An 18,896-nucleotide genomic window follows, 5' to 3' on the forward strand; every position below is an offset into this window, starting at 1 on the left:
TGTCGTGGGCCGCTCCGCGGGACGGTCCCTGCGGATGCCCCGGGGGCCTCCCGAGGACGCGGCGAAACCCCGACGGACTTCGGCGACTGAAAAAACCACGGCAGAAGTTGTGCCTCCCAAAGACAGGTGCCGCCTTCGCAAGGCTACAGCTCCCCAACGCCTCCAACTCTCACAGGTCCTTTCTCGCCGCGGGTCTCCCGTAGCCCGGAGCCGCCGCCCCGCGCCAACCGCGGAGGACGCGGGCGGCGCCAAGAGCCTCCGTCCGCTCCCGCCACACCCGCCGAGCCGCCGCGCCGCGCCGCGCCGCGCCTCGGCCAACGCCTCCGCCACGTGCCCGCCTCCCGCAGCCAGGCCGCTCGCGATTGGCTGGCGGCGCCGCCCGTCGCGAGGGGCGGGCGCGCCGCCCGCAGGCCGGCGCTCCTATTGGCCGTGGCGGCGGCGGCGGCGGCGCGCGCGGCCCGGGCGAGGAGGGGAAGCCGGTGGCGGCGGTGGCGGAACGGGCGGAGGCTGCCGGTTTCGTAACCGTCGCTCCTCCTCGCTGACTCGCGGGCTGCGAGGCCTGGGTCCGTCGCGCCGCGCCGCGCGGGGCCGCTCGGAGTGGAGGCCGCCTGGGGGCGGGCGGGCTGGAGGCGCAGGTAAGGAGGCCGCGGGCAGGCGGGCTGAGGGAAGAGGAGGAGGCCGCGGCGGAGCCGGCCGCTCGCCTGGTTGCCGGCCGGGCCCGAGGAGACCCGGCCCGGCCTGAGGCGGCCGGCTGGCCGGGAAGGCCCCGCGCGGCGTCTGATGCAACCTGCCGGCAACACCCGGCGGGGCCGCTGAGCTCATCCCTGGCCGCGGCCCAGCGCTGCGGCGCCACCCGCCGACCCCCGCGCTCCCCCCGGGCGCCCCTCGCCGCCGGCCGGGGACGGGGCGGGGACGAGGTGTGCCCCCTCCGGAACCCGGCCTCTGTTGGAGCGACGGGCAGTGGTGACAGGCTAGGCGCGTGTGGGCCCCTGGGGATACAGGGTGTTCCCCAGAAGAGCAGTAGGTGGACCGTCCCTTACTGTCGTGCCGCATCGGATCTTGCCCGCCCCTCCAGGACCGCTCGGTGAGGGGAGGCGAGACTTCGGTTCCGAGGTTAGTAGAGCGCTCAAGTGGGCAGCGAAAGGAGTTGATGCTGAAGTCCGTGACTTTACAGAGCTAATCCCGTGCTTGCTTACGGAGCTGTAATTTGAATATCCTGCACTTGACCGCTGAACGAAGTTAGCTGAACGTGCAGCTACCACAAGTGGAATAGAAAAGAGAAGGGCCAGAAACGGAGCCCTTCGTTAGCCTGTCGCAGCGAACACAGTCAAGAAAAGAGCTGGCAGAGGGGTCTAGATGAAGAGGATGGAGATGCATGTTTGAGGGGGAAGGATCGGATCATCTGTTCTCCCACGGGGGCTTGTATGTTTTAATTCGTCAGAAGGTTTGATTGTTGGCCTTGTGTCTGAGGTTCATGTTGTAATCTGGCACCTTAAAACGTGTCCGTTTCAGAAAGGTTTTCAGGTTAGTGGGTTACACAAAAATTGGTAGTTCTCTTTCTGAGCCTACACTCAGCGAATCCTTACGTGAAGAGATTGCCCTTGAATTCAGATAGGATAACGCGACTCCCAAATAAATTTTGGAAAGAAAATACTGTAAGGGCTTGCTTTACTAAGAAATTCTGCATCTTAAAGTCCGTGATACTGAAAAGTTAAAATCTGGTCAGCTATAACCACTTGATCAGTATTGGGGATGAGCTATTCTTAAAGTGGAGTCTCTGTTTCTGGGAAAACTTCCTATAAACAAGGCTAAGTAATTACAGGATGCCAGTGAGCTGAAGAATTTTTTGATTTCTTGATTCCTGCTTCTGGTGGGTGCACTTGGCTGATTCAGTCATTTTTAATACCTGCCTGAAAAACAGGAGGAAACAAAATTTCATTTTTTCAGAATATCTTTTAAGTTCTCCAGGGCATAACATGACTGTCAGCAGTTGTCTGATCTTGGAGAGGTGGTTTCTTCTGTAGGGATTTAAACAGCACATGGTGAGTCCCTGGTAAAGACAAATAGGACCTCATGGGGCTGAATTTGGTCTTATGGTCTAGGATTGCCTCGCCTGATCACAGTAATGGTAAATGTGGGTAGCCACGATTCCAGGTATATTGTATATTCTTGGGAGTGAGTGCTTCCACCGGTTCTTGTAGGTACATTGGTCTCCTACCTTTTTGACTTTCCAGCCCTATCAGTTAAAATTTTTTTTTGAGTATGATTTCCTAATAGAGGTATATTTATAAACAATATGTGTACTGTTTTATTTTTGTATGTTGTAAATCCTACCAAAGGAAAATTAAAATGATGATGTTAAAAAAAGACAAATGAACGTACATTTTCTCCATACTCCAGTGGACCACTCATATACTCCCCAAAGGGATGTACCCTCCTTCATGGGCCCCCGTGTTGGGTCATGAAGCAAGCAGTGGCAACTAAATAGAAATCCTGCTCATCTGGGTATGTATTGACTTTGCTTACCTTGACATCACGTATAGTACAGAGTTGTCAGACCCTGGCAAAACATACCTAAGAACTTGAGGTTATTCATTGGAACACATAACTGGCTAAATAGAAAATAAAGGTTAACTGAGATGAAGCAAAGACCAGACAAGAAATGTTCATTGTATAGACTGGGCACTCGAAGTATCAAATGGAATTGTATTTTTATTTTCCTGTTCGCCTTTAAGAAAGACCAAGAACTTAGGGTTGGAAGACTATAAGATCTTACTAACACTTTTGATTTAATTGTGGTTGTTTTAAGAGATGTTAATGCTAGAGAATATCATTTCTATATAGGACATTTATAAAAATAAATGTTTTCTCTTAGCCTCTGAGCCAGTATTGGACAAATATTTCTCCAGCACCACCACTCCATGGCTAGCCCTGCACTAGATGCTGGGCATATGGATATGAAGACAGAGTCCTGCCTCTAGTTTAGTCTACAGGGAGCCACATTATAGAGCTGGCATTGACAGAGAAACTAGGGGAAAAAATTGGACAGCCACACAAAGAAAAGAGAAAGCGTGACCATTTAGGGGATTGGTAGTGGTTCGGTATTATTGAGGTGTGAAGCATAAGGGAGCAGGGGCTGGACACTAGCGCAGGTTTGAGTGCTCCATGGGTCTGGCGACAGTGGTTGGAGGGTGCACTGCTAAACCAGAGGGGACGAGTGCCCCCCGGGGAGATGGTGTCAGCCTGAGGTAATTCTGTGGTGTTAGGATGGAGAGGGATGGTGGTTGTAAGTTCTTTTGGGAGATGGGTACGTGTACAGATTGGGAGTAATGGAGAAACATCTGTGAATATTTTGGAGTGTAGATGCTCACTGAGGAAATATGAGTTAAGAATTTATTTTTTGGGGGGTGCCTGGGTGGCTCAGTCGGTTAAGCATCTGCCTTCCGCTCAGGTCATGATCCCAGGGTCCTGGGATCAGCCCCGTGTCGGGCTCCATGTTCGGCGGAGAGCCTGCTTCTCCCTCCCTCTCTGCCTGCCACTCTGCCTATCTGTGCTCTCTTTCTGTCAAATAAATAAAATCTTAAAAAAAAAAAAAATTTATTTTGGGGAGCATGGGGAGGAATATTTGGTTGTATATAATGTGGAGAAAAAAGTGACAGGAGGATTAGGAGAATTCTTGACAAGTTTACTTTCCCAAATGAAACTTAAGAGAAGTTTGTTTTACTCATTCTAACCTTGCTGAGTTTTCAGTGTGTTACTGATTTGAATGAACACTACTTGAATTAAGAAATTTGAATTTTAAAAAAATTTACCCAATCAGACCGTCTTTCTTAAGATCCATTGTTAATCTGCAGCATTGGCTCTTAAACCTCAGTGTCAACAGAATCACTTGGAGGTCCCTCTAAAACAACACTGCTCAGTCCTATTCCTAGAGCTCCTGATTCTTATGTCCGGGGTAGCCTGAGAATTTGCATTTCTGACAAGTTCCCAAATGATGCTGCTGCTGGTCCAGGGACCACGCTTTGAGAACTGCTCTTCAATTTTTCTCCTGCTCCCTGCCTGGATGATTCACATCTAAGGAAACGAGGCACCACCCTGCTTCCTGTGGAATGAACTTTGGAATAGTATTTGTCCACATAGGAGCCAGACTTTCATTTAGGGTTGAATATCCAGATTTGAAATAAACTAATTTTTTTTTCCCATTGTAGGTGCTAAGTGTTTGTGAAAGGAACAAAAGCATAAATGACAGTGGAAACTGTGAAATGTGTAACTTTGGAGGCAGCTATTTTGCTTGTGTAAAAGCACAGTTGATAATCTGGAGTTAACTCTCTTGGACCATTTGGCCCTTTGACCCCCCTCCCCCCCTTTACTTGGTTTACTTTCCTTAATGGATATTTTTTCACTTAAAACTTACTTCCCTGGCTTTGGTTGAGGAACTTAAAAAAAAAAAAAAAAAGAATCATTTTTGAATTATTTTTATTATTTCCAAGTTTCCTTACTTACATTTTTACCAATTTGATAGTTTCTTTGTTTTTCAAGCAATGAGCACATCTTCAAAGTACCCCCTACTCTAGTATCCTACCAAAATGAGTCAGGCTGAGGTAGAAGAGCTCTTCCCCATTCCTATATCTTTGGGTACAAAAATGGGCATGAACATCACTGAATTTGGAGCCTGTATTAAAAGTTTTTAGTGACTTAGGAATAAAAAAGCATAAAGGGGTAGAAAAGAGTTTTTAGTGACTAAAGTTCATGGTGTATTTTCAGAGTCAGAAGGCATCTTACCATTCTATATCCCTCATTTGCAGATGGGGAAATCGAGGCCCAAAGAGGGGAAGGGATAGGTCCAGAGCAAAACTGGGGGAGCCAGAGCCAAGACAAGAATTGACCTGGTTCCTGCTCTGTGCTTTTTGGATCATTTTCTCTTTGAGCTGTCTCTAGAGATTAGCTTTAGAGGTTAAAACCATAATTGGTGTATGAGAAATAAAAAAGTTAAATAAGATGACCGTGATCATGATAGTTGAGACAATCCCAGGAGAAGTGTTAAAGTTTTTAAAAGTCAACTAAAATTCTTATGCTCACTTTACACCAAATAAATAAGCAATAATGTAGGTGGCCACTAACACTATTAGTGGTAAGGTGGCCCAAGTTAATACTGAATTGCCACTGTTTAACTGGAAGAAAAAATAGGCAACATAATAAATTATCCAGGGAGATTGTGTAATGTCCTTTATTGAAGATAGACTCTGTGTAGATATCCATCCATGGTTTGGAAGGAAGCTTTCTCTTTTGCCGTACTTTTGGAGTGAGAACAGATGACCCACTAACTCAGGGCTGCACACATGGCTTTGAAAACAATTGAAAGTAATGAAAATATGGACTTTTTAAAAGGAAAATTTTTTTAAAGCAGACCAATGAACAGTGTTTATACAAGAAACACCTGGCTAATGGTTTGGGTGAAGCTACTGGTGTTTACTGAGTTTTTTCTTAAGAGCTGTGAGGTGTACTCATTTGAGGCATCATAATTCTGGCTCCAGGTTTTATCCACTGATGTAGGTTTAGCAGTTTTGTGAAAAGAGAACAGGATAGTCATAACACTGCTTTCTGAATTTCCAAGAGTGCTATGATTTCTTGGTGGACATGGCTCATTCGCTGAGTCAGTTTGTCTTGAAGTGGCCTCATCATCAGATAGGTATGCTTTTGACACATCTTGAGGCAGCTCAAGTGTGTGACCTAGTGGATTGGTCACTCAACTAGTGACCTAGTTGGATTGATAGTAATCCAAGTATGACTAGTTTCTGAAACTGGCTTCATTTCTACGGGCAGCAGTGCAGGAACACTCAAGAGTTGGCATTCCGTCTGAGCCGCGTCTGCCTTGTCAAGTGGGTGCCGGCGCACTTTCTGTCTAGCCTCAGCCCCATACTTGCTCTTCCTTGGGTGCATCATTAGGGCTTTTGTTTCTTTCCTTGTGGTTTCAGGTTGCCTGTGTTGAGATGTGTTTATAAATTATGTCAAGAAGGAAAAAACCCCCACCGTTAGAAGCAGCATGGTGGGATGGGGCAGCACACTGGAGGTCCCAGAGCTCCTACATCTCTGATCCAAGAAGCTAACTTAGGAAATCTATGTAAACTACTATGTGTGAGGTCATTAAAAACAAAAGAAAAAAAAGCTCCCCCCTAAAAAAAAAGTCTTTTCAGAATATTCCATAAAGATGTACTCCGGGAGAAAAGTCAAGTCCTTGGTGACTTAGGTCTCTGCATATTGGTGTAAGGAACATGCAGTGATCCCGACGAGTCGGGGAGATCGGGCACTCTGCCGCAGGATTCTGTTTTGACGTGAGCCAACAATTGAAACTTTGTCCCCCTTGCTTTGCAGGTGTCTCTTCTATCATAATTGAACTCAGGTTTTGCATGTTTCACCCAAACAGCTCAAATTTTTTCTGGCAGATTGCCAAGTGCTATTATTTCCTCTCTGCTACCTAATTAGCGGTATTCTTTTGTTTTTCCTTCCATTTTTGATAACAATCACAGACGGGCAGTACCCTCAGGGATGCAGGTGGGCTGAATTTGGCCTTATGTGCTCCTGTACTAACTTACCTTTCTAAATTAAATGATTTAGACTTCTGAAACATTGGAACAGTTGGCAGTTGCTGTAGACTTTTCTCAGCATAATCAATGAATGTCGGCCTGCTGTTAGATACATGCAAGTTTAATCTCATTTGATCTTGTCATTTCAAACATTTTAATGCAATTTATTTTTTAACTAGGTACATGTGAAGATTTCTTGGCAGCTTAGTGTGGAAACCATTGATCACCTTGCCCTCATTTCTGCCTGTTCTGTGTCAGCAAGAGAGAGTGCCCAAATGAGCAAGATAGCCCAGCAGAACAGTACTCCGGGAATAAGTGTTATTCATACTCAGGCTCATGCCGGCGGCTTACAGCAGGTTCCTCAGCTGGTGCCTGCTGGCCCGGGGGGAGGAGGCAAAGCCGTGCCCCCAAGCAAGCAAAGCAAAAAGAGTTCGCCCATGGATCGCAACAGTGATGAGTATCGTCAGCGCAGAGAGAGGAACAACATGGCTGTGAAAAAGAGCCGGTTGAAAAGCAAGCAGAAAGCACAGGATACACTGCAGAGAGTGAATCAGCTCAAAGAAGAGAATGAACGTTTGGAAGCAAAAATTAAATTGCTGACTAAGGAATTAAGTGTATTGAAAGATTTGTTTCTTGAGCACGCACACAACCTTGCAGATAACGTGCAACCCACTAGCACTGAAAATACAACTTCTGATAATGCAGGACAGTAGACCTCACCCCTTCCAAACTTCACAACTTGTGGCTTGAACGTTAAAGGTGTGACTACCTACATCACTCATATCAATGGCCGAACATTGTCTTGTTCCATTATTCAAAGACCCACTGAAGGTTGTTTTCTAGGATCAGCACTGAAGAGTTGATTAGCTAAAAATGTTAGCCATGTAATTTGAATATCTAGTTTTAAATGATATGGATTTTTTTGTGGGGATAAAACCAATTTTTAAGGTATATGGTAAAAAAAAAAAAAAAAAAAAAAGCCCTGGACCTTGATATTCTTAATAAATCCTCACTTCCCAAGAAATGCTTCTTTTGTAGGTTGATCAAAGGAATGGGGAACTGGCAGGTCCTGCAGAAGGGTCTTGGTTTTATTGGAGATGATTAATTAGACTAAGAGAAGTTGAATGCCATCTGTGTTAATCTATTTGTGTTTTTTTTCTAAATTATGTATTAAAAATCCTTAGGGCTATAGAAATCAATCACTTTGTAATTTGGAGTGATTTTATGTATAACATAAACCTGTTTTAGCCTAATTAGTACTGTTTTCCCCCAACAAGTATAAGTTTTTGAGTAGCGGTGCCAGGTTAAGTAAATTCCATTACGTTTTAAAGGCAGTATACAGCCAGTGGCTTGAAAATACTAATGATTAGGAGACAAATAGGTTTCTTAAAAATAAAAGTAAAGCATATTAGAATTATGCTTTCGGGATACCTTTGGGTTATTGGATTGGCATTATTTTGTTTTCTAACAACAAAAAACCCCCAGGAGTTTAGAGAAACTTGTATCTGTAAACTACAATTTTTGTTTCTGTAGATGCTGGTCAAGTTAAGTAAATATTTTTTGTTTCTGTAGATGCTCGTCAAGTAAGTAAATATTTTTAAAATACCATTTTGACAGCCAAGTTAGTAGACAAATGCCTTAACAGTTTACTGATTGGGATTTAGGTAACTTCTCCTGTGTCCAAATATCTTCAATGGGGCCATGATTATTAAAGGCAAAAATTTCTTGTGAAGGATCATTTGGCTTTTGATCTTAACCAAGTCATTATTAGAAAAATACGTCATCAACTCTATGCCGTCTCCCAAAATAATAGTCTAAGAAAACTTGAAAGTGTAAGGTTTAACCTTTAATTTATTTCACTTAAATACATCTTTTTATATTGTTTTTGTGACATTTCTTTTTCTAGTTAGTGGGCTCTTCTAGACTTTTGTACCACTGCTTCTGTTTGTTCATTTGTATGCTTTTGTGTCCCATAAATTATTTTAGAAAGAAAATACTGATAAAACTCAGGATATTGACATTTTTGTTGAGACTAAAAAATGGCAGTCGCTAAAGTCGGGGATCGCTAGGGTCTGGTTTATATCAGTGTTTGTGGTTTTGATTGTCCTTGTTGATTTTTTTTTTTAGCACAATCCTAGCTCAGATTTGTTGGTTTTTGTATATTTCTGTGTGTGTGTGTATGTGTGTGTGTGTGTGTCTAGGCTGGTGACAAGAGACTGAGTCACATCTGATTAAAAAGTTTGTGTTACCAGGTATCTTATTTGAACATGGTCACTTAAGTTTTTGGCCATATTGTTTCTTACTAGGACTTGGAACAGTGTAACCAGGATGTGACTCAAGTTGCACCCTTGGGTTGGTACAAAAGTGTGGTCTGTGCTCTTCTGGGCAGGTGAAAATACCACCGTGACCTGCAACTCAGCAAAGCCATTATTAAGGCCATGAGCCTCTTCCACATGTGACTGGAACCCAGCGTTGTTCCATGAGAGCCACTGTCCCAGGAGGGTTAGCTCCCTGGAGAGCCAGGAGACAGGATCAAGGTTTCTCTTAGGGTCTGACATCGGTTTACTTTGGCTGCAGTATCAGTCTACTTCTAGGTCGATAGATGTTTTGACTGACTAGGAGGTAACCCGCAGAATCCTACTGAATCTTTAATAGCTGATTGATGTTATATAATTAACCTATTTAGAGGTACAGTTAGGTCACTTGAATCGTTAAGCGCCTATAAAGGTGTTACAGACATTGTAATCTCTTGTTTACTAAAAAAAAAAAAAAAGTCTTTCAGAAATTGATGTCCCTATGGAATTTATGGTTACCATTTATATGAACTGACTTAACTGTCTTGGAGAAGAAGCTTCAGGGAAATCATCAGGGGTGTGCACTCGATAACTTCAAATCCGAACATAAGATTGAAACTTGGAAAAATTGATTCAAGCTTTCCTGTTAACCTATGCAAACCAGAACTTTAGCACAAGCCGTCATGTATGCGTAGAACAAAAATGTTAACCGTTGTCTTGACTGTCTTACTGAAGTGTTTGGGAATGAAAGTTTGCAGTTTGATAGATTTATCAGTATCAAATTGAGGGAAACCAAGTATGGGGAATGGGTAAGTTTAGAGCTTTGGGAATTGTTAAGATGACTTTTGTAACTTCTGTTCTGTAGGTTACGTATGCACCGTTAGGGTTTGATCTGCCTTTGCCGGCAGGTCCAGTGGTTTAGGAAGTAGGCTTTAGTGTAAATGTCTAGCTGCATCTGAGTCATCCGAGATGGCTGCTTTGTGGATGGGGTTGGCAGCACGTGGGGAGATCAGAGCAGCTCTTCTACCGTCTGGCCCCTTGCGGTGACTGGAATGTGAGCTCAGATACTTTGGACATTCTTGCTAAGAGGTAGTAAGATAGTAATAAAATATGACCAGATGTTTGAAAGTTAGGTCACAAGTGTGAAATCTGAAATTTACATAAAAAAGTAGTATGTGCACTTTAGTATTTGGTATTAAAAGAAATCAGCCTTTGGTGTTTCTCAGCCCCCATTAGAGGGCTTGAAACATACCTGGACAACCCAGTTAGCACTCAGAGTGCTTTTTGATGCCTTAGAAATAGGAAGCAATTTTTTGTTTGACAAAAGCTAGGGAGGAGAAAGTCCATTCTAATAGCTGTTAGAGCTGCCTCTCAGGAAAAAGTCCTTACCTTGTTCTTTTTGTTCCTGGCTTTCCTCAGTTTGTGAGATTACTCTATTTTTTTAAATATAATTTTATTTCTTTCAATGAATTTGAAATAAAAAACTTTGGAATAATGACTGTATTTCCTTGTGGGTTTCTTTCTGTTCGTATCCCGAGGAAGTAGTCCAGATGTCCAAGAGCTCTGAAGAGCAGGCAGATGGTCGGCCGTCTTTCCTGCTGTCCCAGCCCAGGGCAGGGGTGAAGGTCGCTGAGGGTCGGGGGCGGGAGGTGCTTTTGTCCAAGTCTAGATTTCCCTGAATGGATGGGAACGTGAATGGATTTCCTCTGAATCTAGAGGGCCTCTTCAGTGCTGTTCGTTGTCACGTGGTCTAACCCGGGAATGGGGACCAGGGTGGAGAAGGCAGCGGCGGGCTCGCCTGCTCGGGCACCTCGTGTCTCAGTGTGTGGTTTCCAGTCACACGGTGGTGGTAGAGAGGAGTTCTTGAGGCTTTGAGGCCTCGGGAAGGTCGAAGTAAGGCCTTTCCCCTAGCAGCACAATTTATAGTGTGTACCTCCTCATTGACGTGATGCTGTGGAGTGTCTCTGCAGATGAACGAGGCAATACTGAATCCATGCTGATTTGAGTGTGTCAAGGGAAGATGTCATTTAGAGACTCTTCTGTGATGCATCAGCTTTTTTCATGTGTTGGGACATAGGTTTCTACTTACTGCATCTTAATGACAGTCGTAGTACAGTAATTATTTCTGCGGGTAGTGCATCCTATTTGGTTTTTACAAAGTAGTTGTAATTTGGGAGCCCATAAATAGTTTGTCTTGGGGAATTGTATATAGAGATGATTTGTGAAGGTGCCAGCTTTTTTTTCAATAAAAGCACCTTTGGACCTGCTCTGTCACTGCCTGGGAGCATCTAGAGTCCGTGTGCATTGTACGTGCACTCGAAGGAGATCGCCAATCCCGAACAGTCTCGTACTGCCACGCGCATTCCTCGCACAACTCTAGGCCTGGAAGCTACGCAGCGGTGCGCACAGGGTCCGGGGTGCAGAACTGGGCTTGGAAGCGAACGGGCCTGTTGTACTTTTCGTGTCGCCCAAATGACTACATCTGGCCCGGGCCTTCCCGCTCCGCCACCTTTCCCTTCTACCCCCTAAATGTGCTTTCCTCCCTCCCTCCCCCGCCGCCCAGAACCATCGTCCTCTCTTGCCCGGACTTGGTCTCCTTGGACCACTGCCTGCTCTCCAGAACCTGCTGTCATTCCCCACTGCACCCAGAGGGAGACCCCGTCTCCTTGTGACGTGGCTCCCCTCATCTGCGGCCTTGCTTTCCCTCCGTCCTCCGTCCCCTGTTACTTGGCTTTGGCTGCAGGGCTTCTCCAGGCTCGTTTTACTCCAGGCCGCCTTTGAACAACAGTTCACGTCTGGGTGCCTCATCTTGTCTCGCTTTTCCCTTTCACTCCTTCCTGTCTCAGCGCCCTGGCTTTCTAGACAAGGTCAGCCGTTCCTTCACGGCACTTTGCGGTGAAGGGATCTGTGCTTGCTTGTTCAAGGCGAGGCCTCTCAGGATCCCCGAGGCTCGGAGAGCAGGGAGGGTGGTTTCCTACTACACCGGCCAGAGTGGCTGCTCAGTTATTTATTGAAGGAATACCCAGACCCTTCCAGGGTTTCAGAAAGGCTTTTTCAGTGCTGTTCTGCTTTCTGGAAGGGTCTCTAAGGAGTTTCTGAAGCTGTATGCCTTTCTGCAGAGGTCTGGAGGCATGAGGAGTTGGGTGCATCCTCTGGACCACGGGGTAGAGGGGGCGCTGCTGGCCACCCGAGCCCCCCACCGCCGGAGGGTGTCCTGACTCACCGCCCCGAGGCGAGACCAGTCAGACCTACCCTCCCAGTGCCCCTCTGTGACGAAGAACATGTAGTTAACGGGATTTCCCCTTATTCTTCTGACCTTCTTGCTTGGTAATCACAGAAAATGTACGTGAAACGGGCAGTTTTGGTATGAGGCGTCTGAAGGAAAGGAAGGAGAAAGATGTGACAACAGGCAGCTGTGTTTAACACAAACGAAACTGTCCATTTAGAGCGCTAGCCTCACTGTATCCGGGCTTATCCGGGCGCGGGGGCAGCTGAAACCCCGGATGCCAGAACGGGTCCCCCGCAGGTGCAGCCGGGGCAGAGAAACATTGGTGAATGGAGACTCCTGACACTCAAGTCCATCACTGCCAACCGCTCGAGGTCACAAATAACTTAGGGACTGCCTGAGCACCGGAGCAAACCTGAAAAAATGGGTGTGATCGATCTGAGGAGCAAACCAGGTAAACTGATCTGGAACCGAGGTGGTCTCATTTTAATGTGGTCACTTTGCAAGCACTTTTGTGTTACTGCCGCAGGAAGAAATCGGTTTGGACTCAACGCTTCAGTGACTTCTCAAAATGTCTAGCTTGGGCTACAGAGTTTCCCACCCCATCGTGGTTTCATCTCTGGTGTCCCTTCACCTTGGCCCGGAAAGTCCTGGATGAGAGGGCTGTGGAGACACAGGCCCGGATCGGTTTCTCACCGAGCTCCCCCGCTCCCGGCGGGGGCAGGGCTGCGGGACGGGGGACCTGGGCCAGCAGAGGGGAGGACAGGCATTGCGCATTCGGCGGGGACCAGGCCCAGCTGGCCCCAGAACACTCCCTGCCTGCGTGGAGTTTGGTCCGCGGGTTCACACTTAGGGAAGACAAATGGTCTCAGCAAACGGAAGCCACTAGAAGGCTCACCTCTACCACGGAGCGGCCCTAGGTGGCTGTGTCGCTCAGGCGGATGCCGGCTTTGCTATGAAAAGGGCATCGAGGACAAGGCATCCCTGCCAAGTCTCACATTTTATAGAACTGTGCCTTAAGTGCTGCATAAAAATTGTTCCCTTCAGAAATCTAGCTTTGAGGCAGTGCCCCGCCCTCGAAAAGGCTTCTTCCTCTAGCGGTTCACCTTTTCATGTGCAAAGGCCCGTGTAGGGTGGCTCCACGCCTGCGCCCCGGCTCCCCGCTCTGCCCCGGCAGCTGCTATGCTAGGTCCCTGCGTGCCAGGCTCCGCCGCCGAGCGAGAAAGAACAGAGAGTAAGCTGTGCACAAAGGACCATTTTGGGAAACTTTTTATTGCAAATCCGACTCTGCACATTGATTTTTGAGAGGAAACGCTGGAAATGGATCTTCCCGGAGCAGAAGAATGCAAATGACGAGACATATTTTAGTTGCTATCAAGGAGCAGAATTCTCTTCCATTAGCACTTTAAAAGCCACTGTCATTCAAGCAGAGTAAGAGCAGATTCAGGTGTGATCTTGCAGAAGGTTAAGAAAGAGACCCTCCCCCCCTGCCCCCCGAGGAAACCACAAGCTCAAACATGGACGCAGCCATGGGATTTCTGAGCACGCATCTCTCGCCGCTCGAGGGCCAGGCAGGAGGCTGCGCATCGTGAAGACAGGTGGCCAGGCTGGGTCCCTGGTCCCACTGGGCACTCCCAGCTGGCTCTACTTGGGGCCACAGAAGGGAGTAAAGGCCTTGTCACTGCCTGCCATGCATGCTTCGATCTCCTCCACCGTGCGGGGCACACAGGTGAGCAGTTCCATGCCACTAGCAGTCACCACGACGTCCTCCTCGATCCGGACCTGCGTCACAATGACAGACACTCATGGGGGTGCCTGGGTGGCTCAGGGGGTGAGCATCCGACTCTTGGGTGTCAGCTCAAGTCATAATCTCACGGGTCCTGGGATTGAGCCCCGTGTCGGGCTCCACGCTCAACAGGGAGTCTGTTGAGATTCTCTCTCCCCCCTGCCCCTCCCCCTACTTGGGCATGTGAGTGTGCACGCGCACACTCGCAAATAAATCTAAAAAAGAAAAACTCGGGGGAAAAAAAAGAAGAATGACAGACACTATTTCTGAGTTGGCCTCACGCACCAGATTAGAGGCTCAGACCAGCCGCTGGGTTGGAGGAGCCCCTTCTAAGGAGCGGTCTGTCTTGCCTGTGATGGAAGGGGCTGGCCTCCAGGCCTCCGTGGGAGGCTGTTGAGACGAAGGCGCCTCCCATGGGGCCATCTGCTCCTGCCACCTGCCCACCCAGTCCTTGCCCCTTGCCCAGTGGACGGGGTCCCAGAGTGGGCAGGGGTTTTGTAGAATCTGTGTCTGTCTTGCTGAGGAGCGAGGCACTGGTCCGTGACAGACCATGAGAAGGCACATGCCGGGTCCTTCTCAAGGGAGGAAGTGAAGACCATCCCCACCCCCACTAGGGCTCCTGTCTCGAGACAAAGGGGTGGCGCGCTGCAGTGTGCGCATGTCGGTGTCCAGGGGGCCGGGATGCGGGGCCTGTGGGCACTCACCCCCCCGAATGCCCGGAAGCGCTGCAGGACCTCGCGGTTGAAGAAGCAGGCACGGGCCGGGTCGGCCAGGGCCTCGTCCAGCAGGTGGTCGATGAAGTAAATGCCCGGCTCCACGGTGAGCACCATGCCCGGCTCCAGGTGCCGCGTGGTGCGCAGGCTCCGCAGGCCGGGCTCATCGATGCGTTCCACGCCCTGTGAGGAGAGGCAGGGCCCGGAGGACCCCAGCGCTGGCACGGATGGAGGGTTCCCGCCGCGGCGGCAGCCAGATGGCCCCCAAGGCCCACCTGCTGAGCCCTCCCTGCTCTCACTGGAGCTTCGGATGAGACCCTCCACTCTCCGCAGACACCGCCAGACTTGGCCGGTTCCTGCCTCTCCTTAGCCCCCACACTGCCTGCAGGGGCCCTGTGGACACCTATGTGCACGCCGCCGGGGCGAGCTGCCCGAGCCGGCCGCCCTCACCCAGGCCCTGTCCCCGCCAGAGAGGGCGGCAGAAGCCAAACTCCGGAAGCCAAAAAAGCTCTTAAGGCGGCTGCAGGGCTTCCCGCGCTGCGTCGTGTCTTCCAGGCAGCTGGAGTGGGAACCGGCCCCAGAAGCACTGGGCCCCGCTCCCCCAGGCCAGGACCCAGGTTTTCCGCGGGGCCTTCCAGGAGGAGGGACAGGTGCTGTCCCCAGGACAGGCGTGACGCTGCTGTGCACACGCACAAACGCGCACGCGCGTGGAGCCTGGGGGCGTGGCCCCAGAGGAGCACACGTGGGGGGCTGGCCCCCGCCCTCGCAGAGCAGGCGACAGTGGCAGCGTGCTCCCTGCAGAGGCACCCTCTCCCCCGAATGCCCACCTGGCCTGGGCCCCTCGATTCACACGGCATCACCAACACCTGTCTCCCCGGGTCCCCGAGGCCGCCGTCCGGCCCCAGCCCCGGCCCGTGAGCACGGGTGGGCAGCGAGCAGGCTTTCCGGTCGGGTCTGAGCCTGCCCCGCCCCGCTCGCAGCCTGGAAGCCCAGCTGCTGGAGACGGAGCTGTCATTTCGGACTGTTTGGGGGCCAAGAACATCAGACTTCAATTAGTGGTTCATGTAAGGTAACCAGAAACAGGCTGGCTCGGCCTCCAGGGCCGGGCACATCAGGGAAGCCTGTGACGGGGATTCCAGGAGGGTGGGGACAGCAGGGCACGCAGAGAAACTTGTGCACGGCCACCCTGACCTGGCATGAGCCAGGCTGGGGCGGAGGGGAGGAGGGGACCCCCAGGCACCGTGACCCCTGATGGCTCGCGCTTTGGGCACAGATGCCCATCTGGAGAAGCTCCCGACTCTGTGCCACTTTGTGCCCGGAGGGGCTATGCAGGAGGGCCCGGGACGCACCCCCGTGCTCGGATGAGAGGTGCTTGTGGGGCCGGCCAGTGGCCTTCTGCCATCTCAAGTCTGTGCCTGCCCTGGACACGCCCTCCCTGTCCCTCACCTACTTGTTACCCGCTAGGTGCCTGTCCCTTTCCCTCCACTCCAAGGTTGTCAAAGCCGGGGGCCCAGCAGAGGCAGCAAACTGGTACGGTCAGGTCTCCCTGTTCCCCCTCAGTCACTGTGGGCCCACGTCGGGCCACTCCATGGGCGCGCCCAGGGGAGGGTGGTCTGCTCAGGCTTGTATAGAGACAAGCCCTCTGGAAAATTTCAGGACCGCCCATCCAATTGTGGGTGAGGGGAGAGCGGGAGGGGGCCCTGCCGCGGCCCCCCGACCTTTATCCCTTCAGAGCATTAGCTCCCAGGAGTCTCCCACCGTGGGCACGGCCCGAGCAGGTCTGGCGAAGCATGGGGGCTGGGCAGTGGAGAGCAGGGCCCCCCCCCCAAAGGGGAGAGGCCAAGCCCCCCCGCCCCTCCAACCCTGAGACCTTCCGCCAGGGCAGCAGACCTCCACTTTTACTGGGTTCTGAGCAGAGGAGACCCAGATGTGTCTGGAGGCCTGAAATAAAACAAATGACTTTTATAGGAAAAGCCATATTTTTTTCTACAATGTTTATCTGTCAAAAGAATAGACTCTGTGAGCACAAAGGGCTGCTTACTGGAAAAGATAAAACAGTTTGCTGCCAATTTTCTCTGGTGGAAAAAAAGCGCTCTGGCGACTAATGAATAACGAACCTCAGTTAACAATGTCTGGAAGGCCCTGCTCTTGGCTCCCTGTACACAATGTGATGGATAGAAATTAGGAAATTAAAACTGATTTTGTTTCTCCAAATTTAACTGTTTACACTTGAGGGAAAAAAAAAAATTGAATAATAATGCTCCTCTTGAGCAATTTTTTCCCCCCAAAAATCATTCTTCGTGCTTTCAAAATACCCTGCAGCCAACAGGCCCAGCCTAGTCTTGGCTAACTGGCTGGTGGGCCCCAGGGCGTGCACCGATTGCATAAGCAGCCCCCTGCACCTTGGGCGCCAGGCCAGGCGGCAGGGCCGGGCTCACCCCCGCCCACCCGGGGCCCGGAAAGGCTGCAGCCACCTGCCGGGCAGGGCCTCCCCAAGGCTGGCTGCAAGCGCCGGCTGGGTGGTCCTTTCAAGAGTCAGTGGGTAGGGAGGGGAGGAAAAGCCTTGTCTGGAAATGCCCACAGAAGCCTCCCTCCCCTGCTAAGGGTGCCCGGAGGGCCTGCAGACGAGGAGGCCACGGGGGTGTGCTGGCCTGGGGGGCTGGGGCTGCTGCTGGGCCTGTGAGGGGCGCTGGGCTCTGCTAGTCCCAGGAAGGACCCGGGTCAGCCGCCTGACGGCAGTGCCTCACCGCCCCGGCTTGCATGAAGCCAGAGGCAGGAGGACACTATGGTGGCGGGGTCAGCCTGGTCACTACGACCCAGCTTTGGGGTTCCCACTGCTCTGTGGAAACTGCGCGCTGACCTACCACCCCGCAGGGCAGGGGCTCCCCCCAGTGCACAGCCCGGGGCCACCAGATGAGGCACACTCTAGGGAGCCCCCCACCCCGCCGGCGCCCACAGCGGCCAGGGGCCAGGAGCAACCGCTGGGTGCAGGGCGAGGAGGAGCAGGGGACCCTGTGGGACCCCATTCCTCCTCCTCTTGCTTGTCCTGCTACAGCCCAGTTGGCTCCCGGAGCCCCGCCCCGGGGAGGGCCACTCACGCGGACGTGTCCACACTGACCTCGGGGTAGCCTCCCACGTCGTGCACATCAATGCCCAGGAAGTGGCCGAGCCCGTGAGGCATGAACACGGCTCCCAGGTGGGCCTGGCCCATGGCGTCAATGCTACCGCTCAGGATGCCAAGGCGGGTCAGCTCCTCCAGGTGGATGCGGTCGGCCAGGCGGTGCATGTCAGGCCACCACACCCCTGTGGCTCCAGAGGAGGCTGCAATGAGCTGTGGGGACTGGCCGTCTGGCCGGGGCTCCCCGAGGCAAGGTTTGGGGGGCCCACGAATCCCCTGCGCGGGCTGAGGCGGGACGGCTGCAAGTGGGTGGCGAGGGGGCCGTGCCGGGCCAGCTGTCCAGGCCAGGCTTTCCCCGCCTAAGTTGGGACCTCGAGACCTCTCCTCTCTCCCGATCGTGCCCTCTGGGGGAGGCTCCTGTGGCCCATGGCCAGGCGCCCAGCCTAGGGCTACTGCGCAGCCCACGCCACATCTGCCCTCGGCCAGAGCAGGCTTCTGGGGCCAGGGGAGCCCGGGAAGACCCCTGAGCATCAGGAGGAGAAAAGCGTCTGTCCCCGGCAGATGGGGGGCAGCCTCAGAGAGCCCCAGACCAATGCTCGGAGCCTCAGGCTGTGGGGTGAGGGCATCCCTGCGCCCCCCGAAGTGGGCCTGAATCACCCTTGGAGCTGCAGAGGGGAGCAAAGGTTTCCAGGGCGAAGGTGCAGCTGGCGCGGCCTCACGGCCCGGCTGGCACGGGTCTGCGGCCCCGCCCGCTCCGAGCAGGGGCGGACCATCTCCACAGCAGCCCAGACATCCAGGCCCCAGACTGCTGCTCGAACTCATCCTTGCCCCATGCTTCTGAGGCAAAGGTCACTGTGGGGAGCACGTCCCCAGGCACTGAGTTTCGGGGTGTGAGCAAGCTCCGGGGCTCTGCCCAGGGCTCTCAGGCAGCCACCCGCAAAGAGCCTCGGCCAGTGCCAGGGCACGCTGGCCCTGCCCACGAGGCTGGAGAGTCCCCACCGTCAGCCTCACTCCACAGCACCGGGCACTCAGCCTAAGCACCAGGCGAGGTTCAAAGCCGGTGGAGCTCCCTGGCCGGCCCTGCCCCACCGGGCTGAGTTTGGGGCAGGCCACATGCTGGCTGCGGCCAGTGCGCCAGGCCGACAGAGCGGGGGCACGCACCCCTCTGCCATGCT

The 18,896-nt window shown here is 51.6% G+C and overlaps 2 protein-coding genes across 5 annotated transcripts in view; one reads left to right on the forward strand and one right to left on the reverse strand.

The window, feature by feature from the left end:
* The first annotated feature begins 437 nt into the window (after positions 1 to 437).
* Positions 438 to 10,373, forward strand: CEBPG (CCAAT enhancer binding protein gamma). 3 transcript variants are annotated; one of them, XM_064580867.1, is made up of 2 exons: positions 438 to 635; positions 6,764 to 10,373. In XM_064580867.1, the coding sequence occupies exon 2, from the start codon at positions 6,860 to 6,862 to the stop codon at positions 7,295 to 7,297; it is 438 nt and encodes a 145-aa protein (XP_064436937.1). In that variant the 5' UTR covers positions 438 to 635; positions 6,764 to 6,859; the 3' UTR covers positions 7,298 to 10,373. The 3 variants fall into 3 exon arrangements, with proteins under 3 accessions (XP_064436937.1, XP_064436938.1, XP_064436939.1); XM_064580868.1 differs by lacking the exon at positions 438 to 635 and adding an exon at positions 646 to 1,113; XM_064580869.1 differs by lacking the exon at positions 438 to 635 and adding an exon at positions 1,120 to 1,422.
* Positions 10,374 to 13,355: 2,982 nt separating this feature from the next.
* Positions 13,356 to 18,896, reverse strand: part of PEPD (peptidase D) — a 118,052-nt gene continuing 112,511 nt past the window's right edge. For both annotated transcript variants that reach the window (XM_045891227.3, XM_064580866.1), the window contains 3 exons: positions 17,722 to 17,906; positions 14,595 to 14,786; positions 13,356 to 13,886 (listed from right to left, as the gene is read on the reverse strand). In XM_045891227.3, the coding sequence (XP_045747183.2) occupies positions 13,749 to 13,886; positions 14,595 to 14,786; positions 17,722 to 17,906 (515 nt within the window). In that variant the 3' untranslated portion in view covers positions 13,356 to 13,748. The remainder of the gene's footprint in view (positions 13,887 to 14,594; positions 14,787 to 17,721; positions 17,907 to 18,896) is intronic.

The sequence above is a fragment of the Mirounga angustirostris genome, unplaced genomic scaffold, assembly GCF_029215605.1.
Source record: "Mirounga angustirostris isolate CCGP_5_RB_7025 unplaced genomic scaffold, mMirAng1.0.hap1 SCAF_16, whole genome shotgun sequence".
In the NCBI taxonomy this organism is placed as follows: Eukaryota; Metazoa; Chordata; class Mammalia; order Carnivora; family Phocidae; genus Mirounga; species Mirounga angustirostris.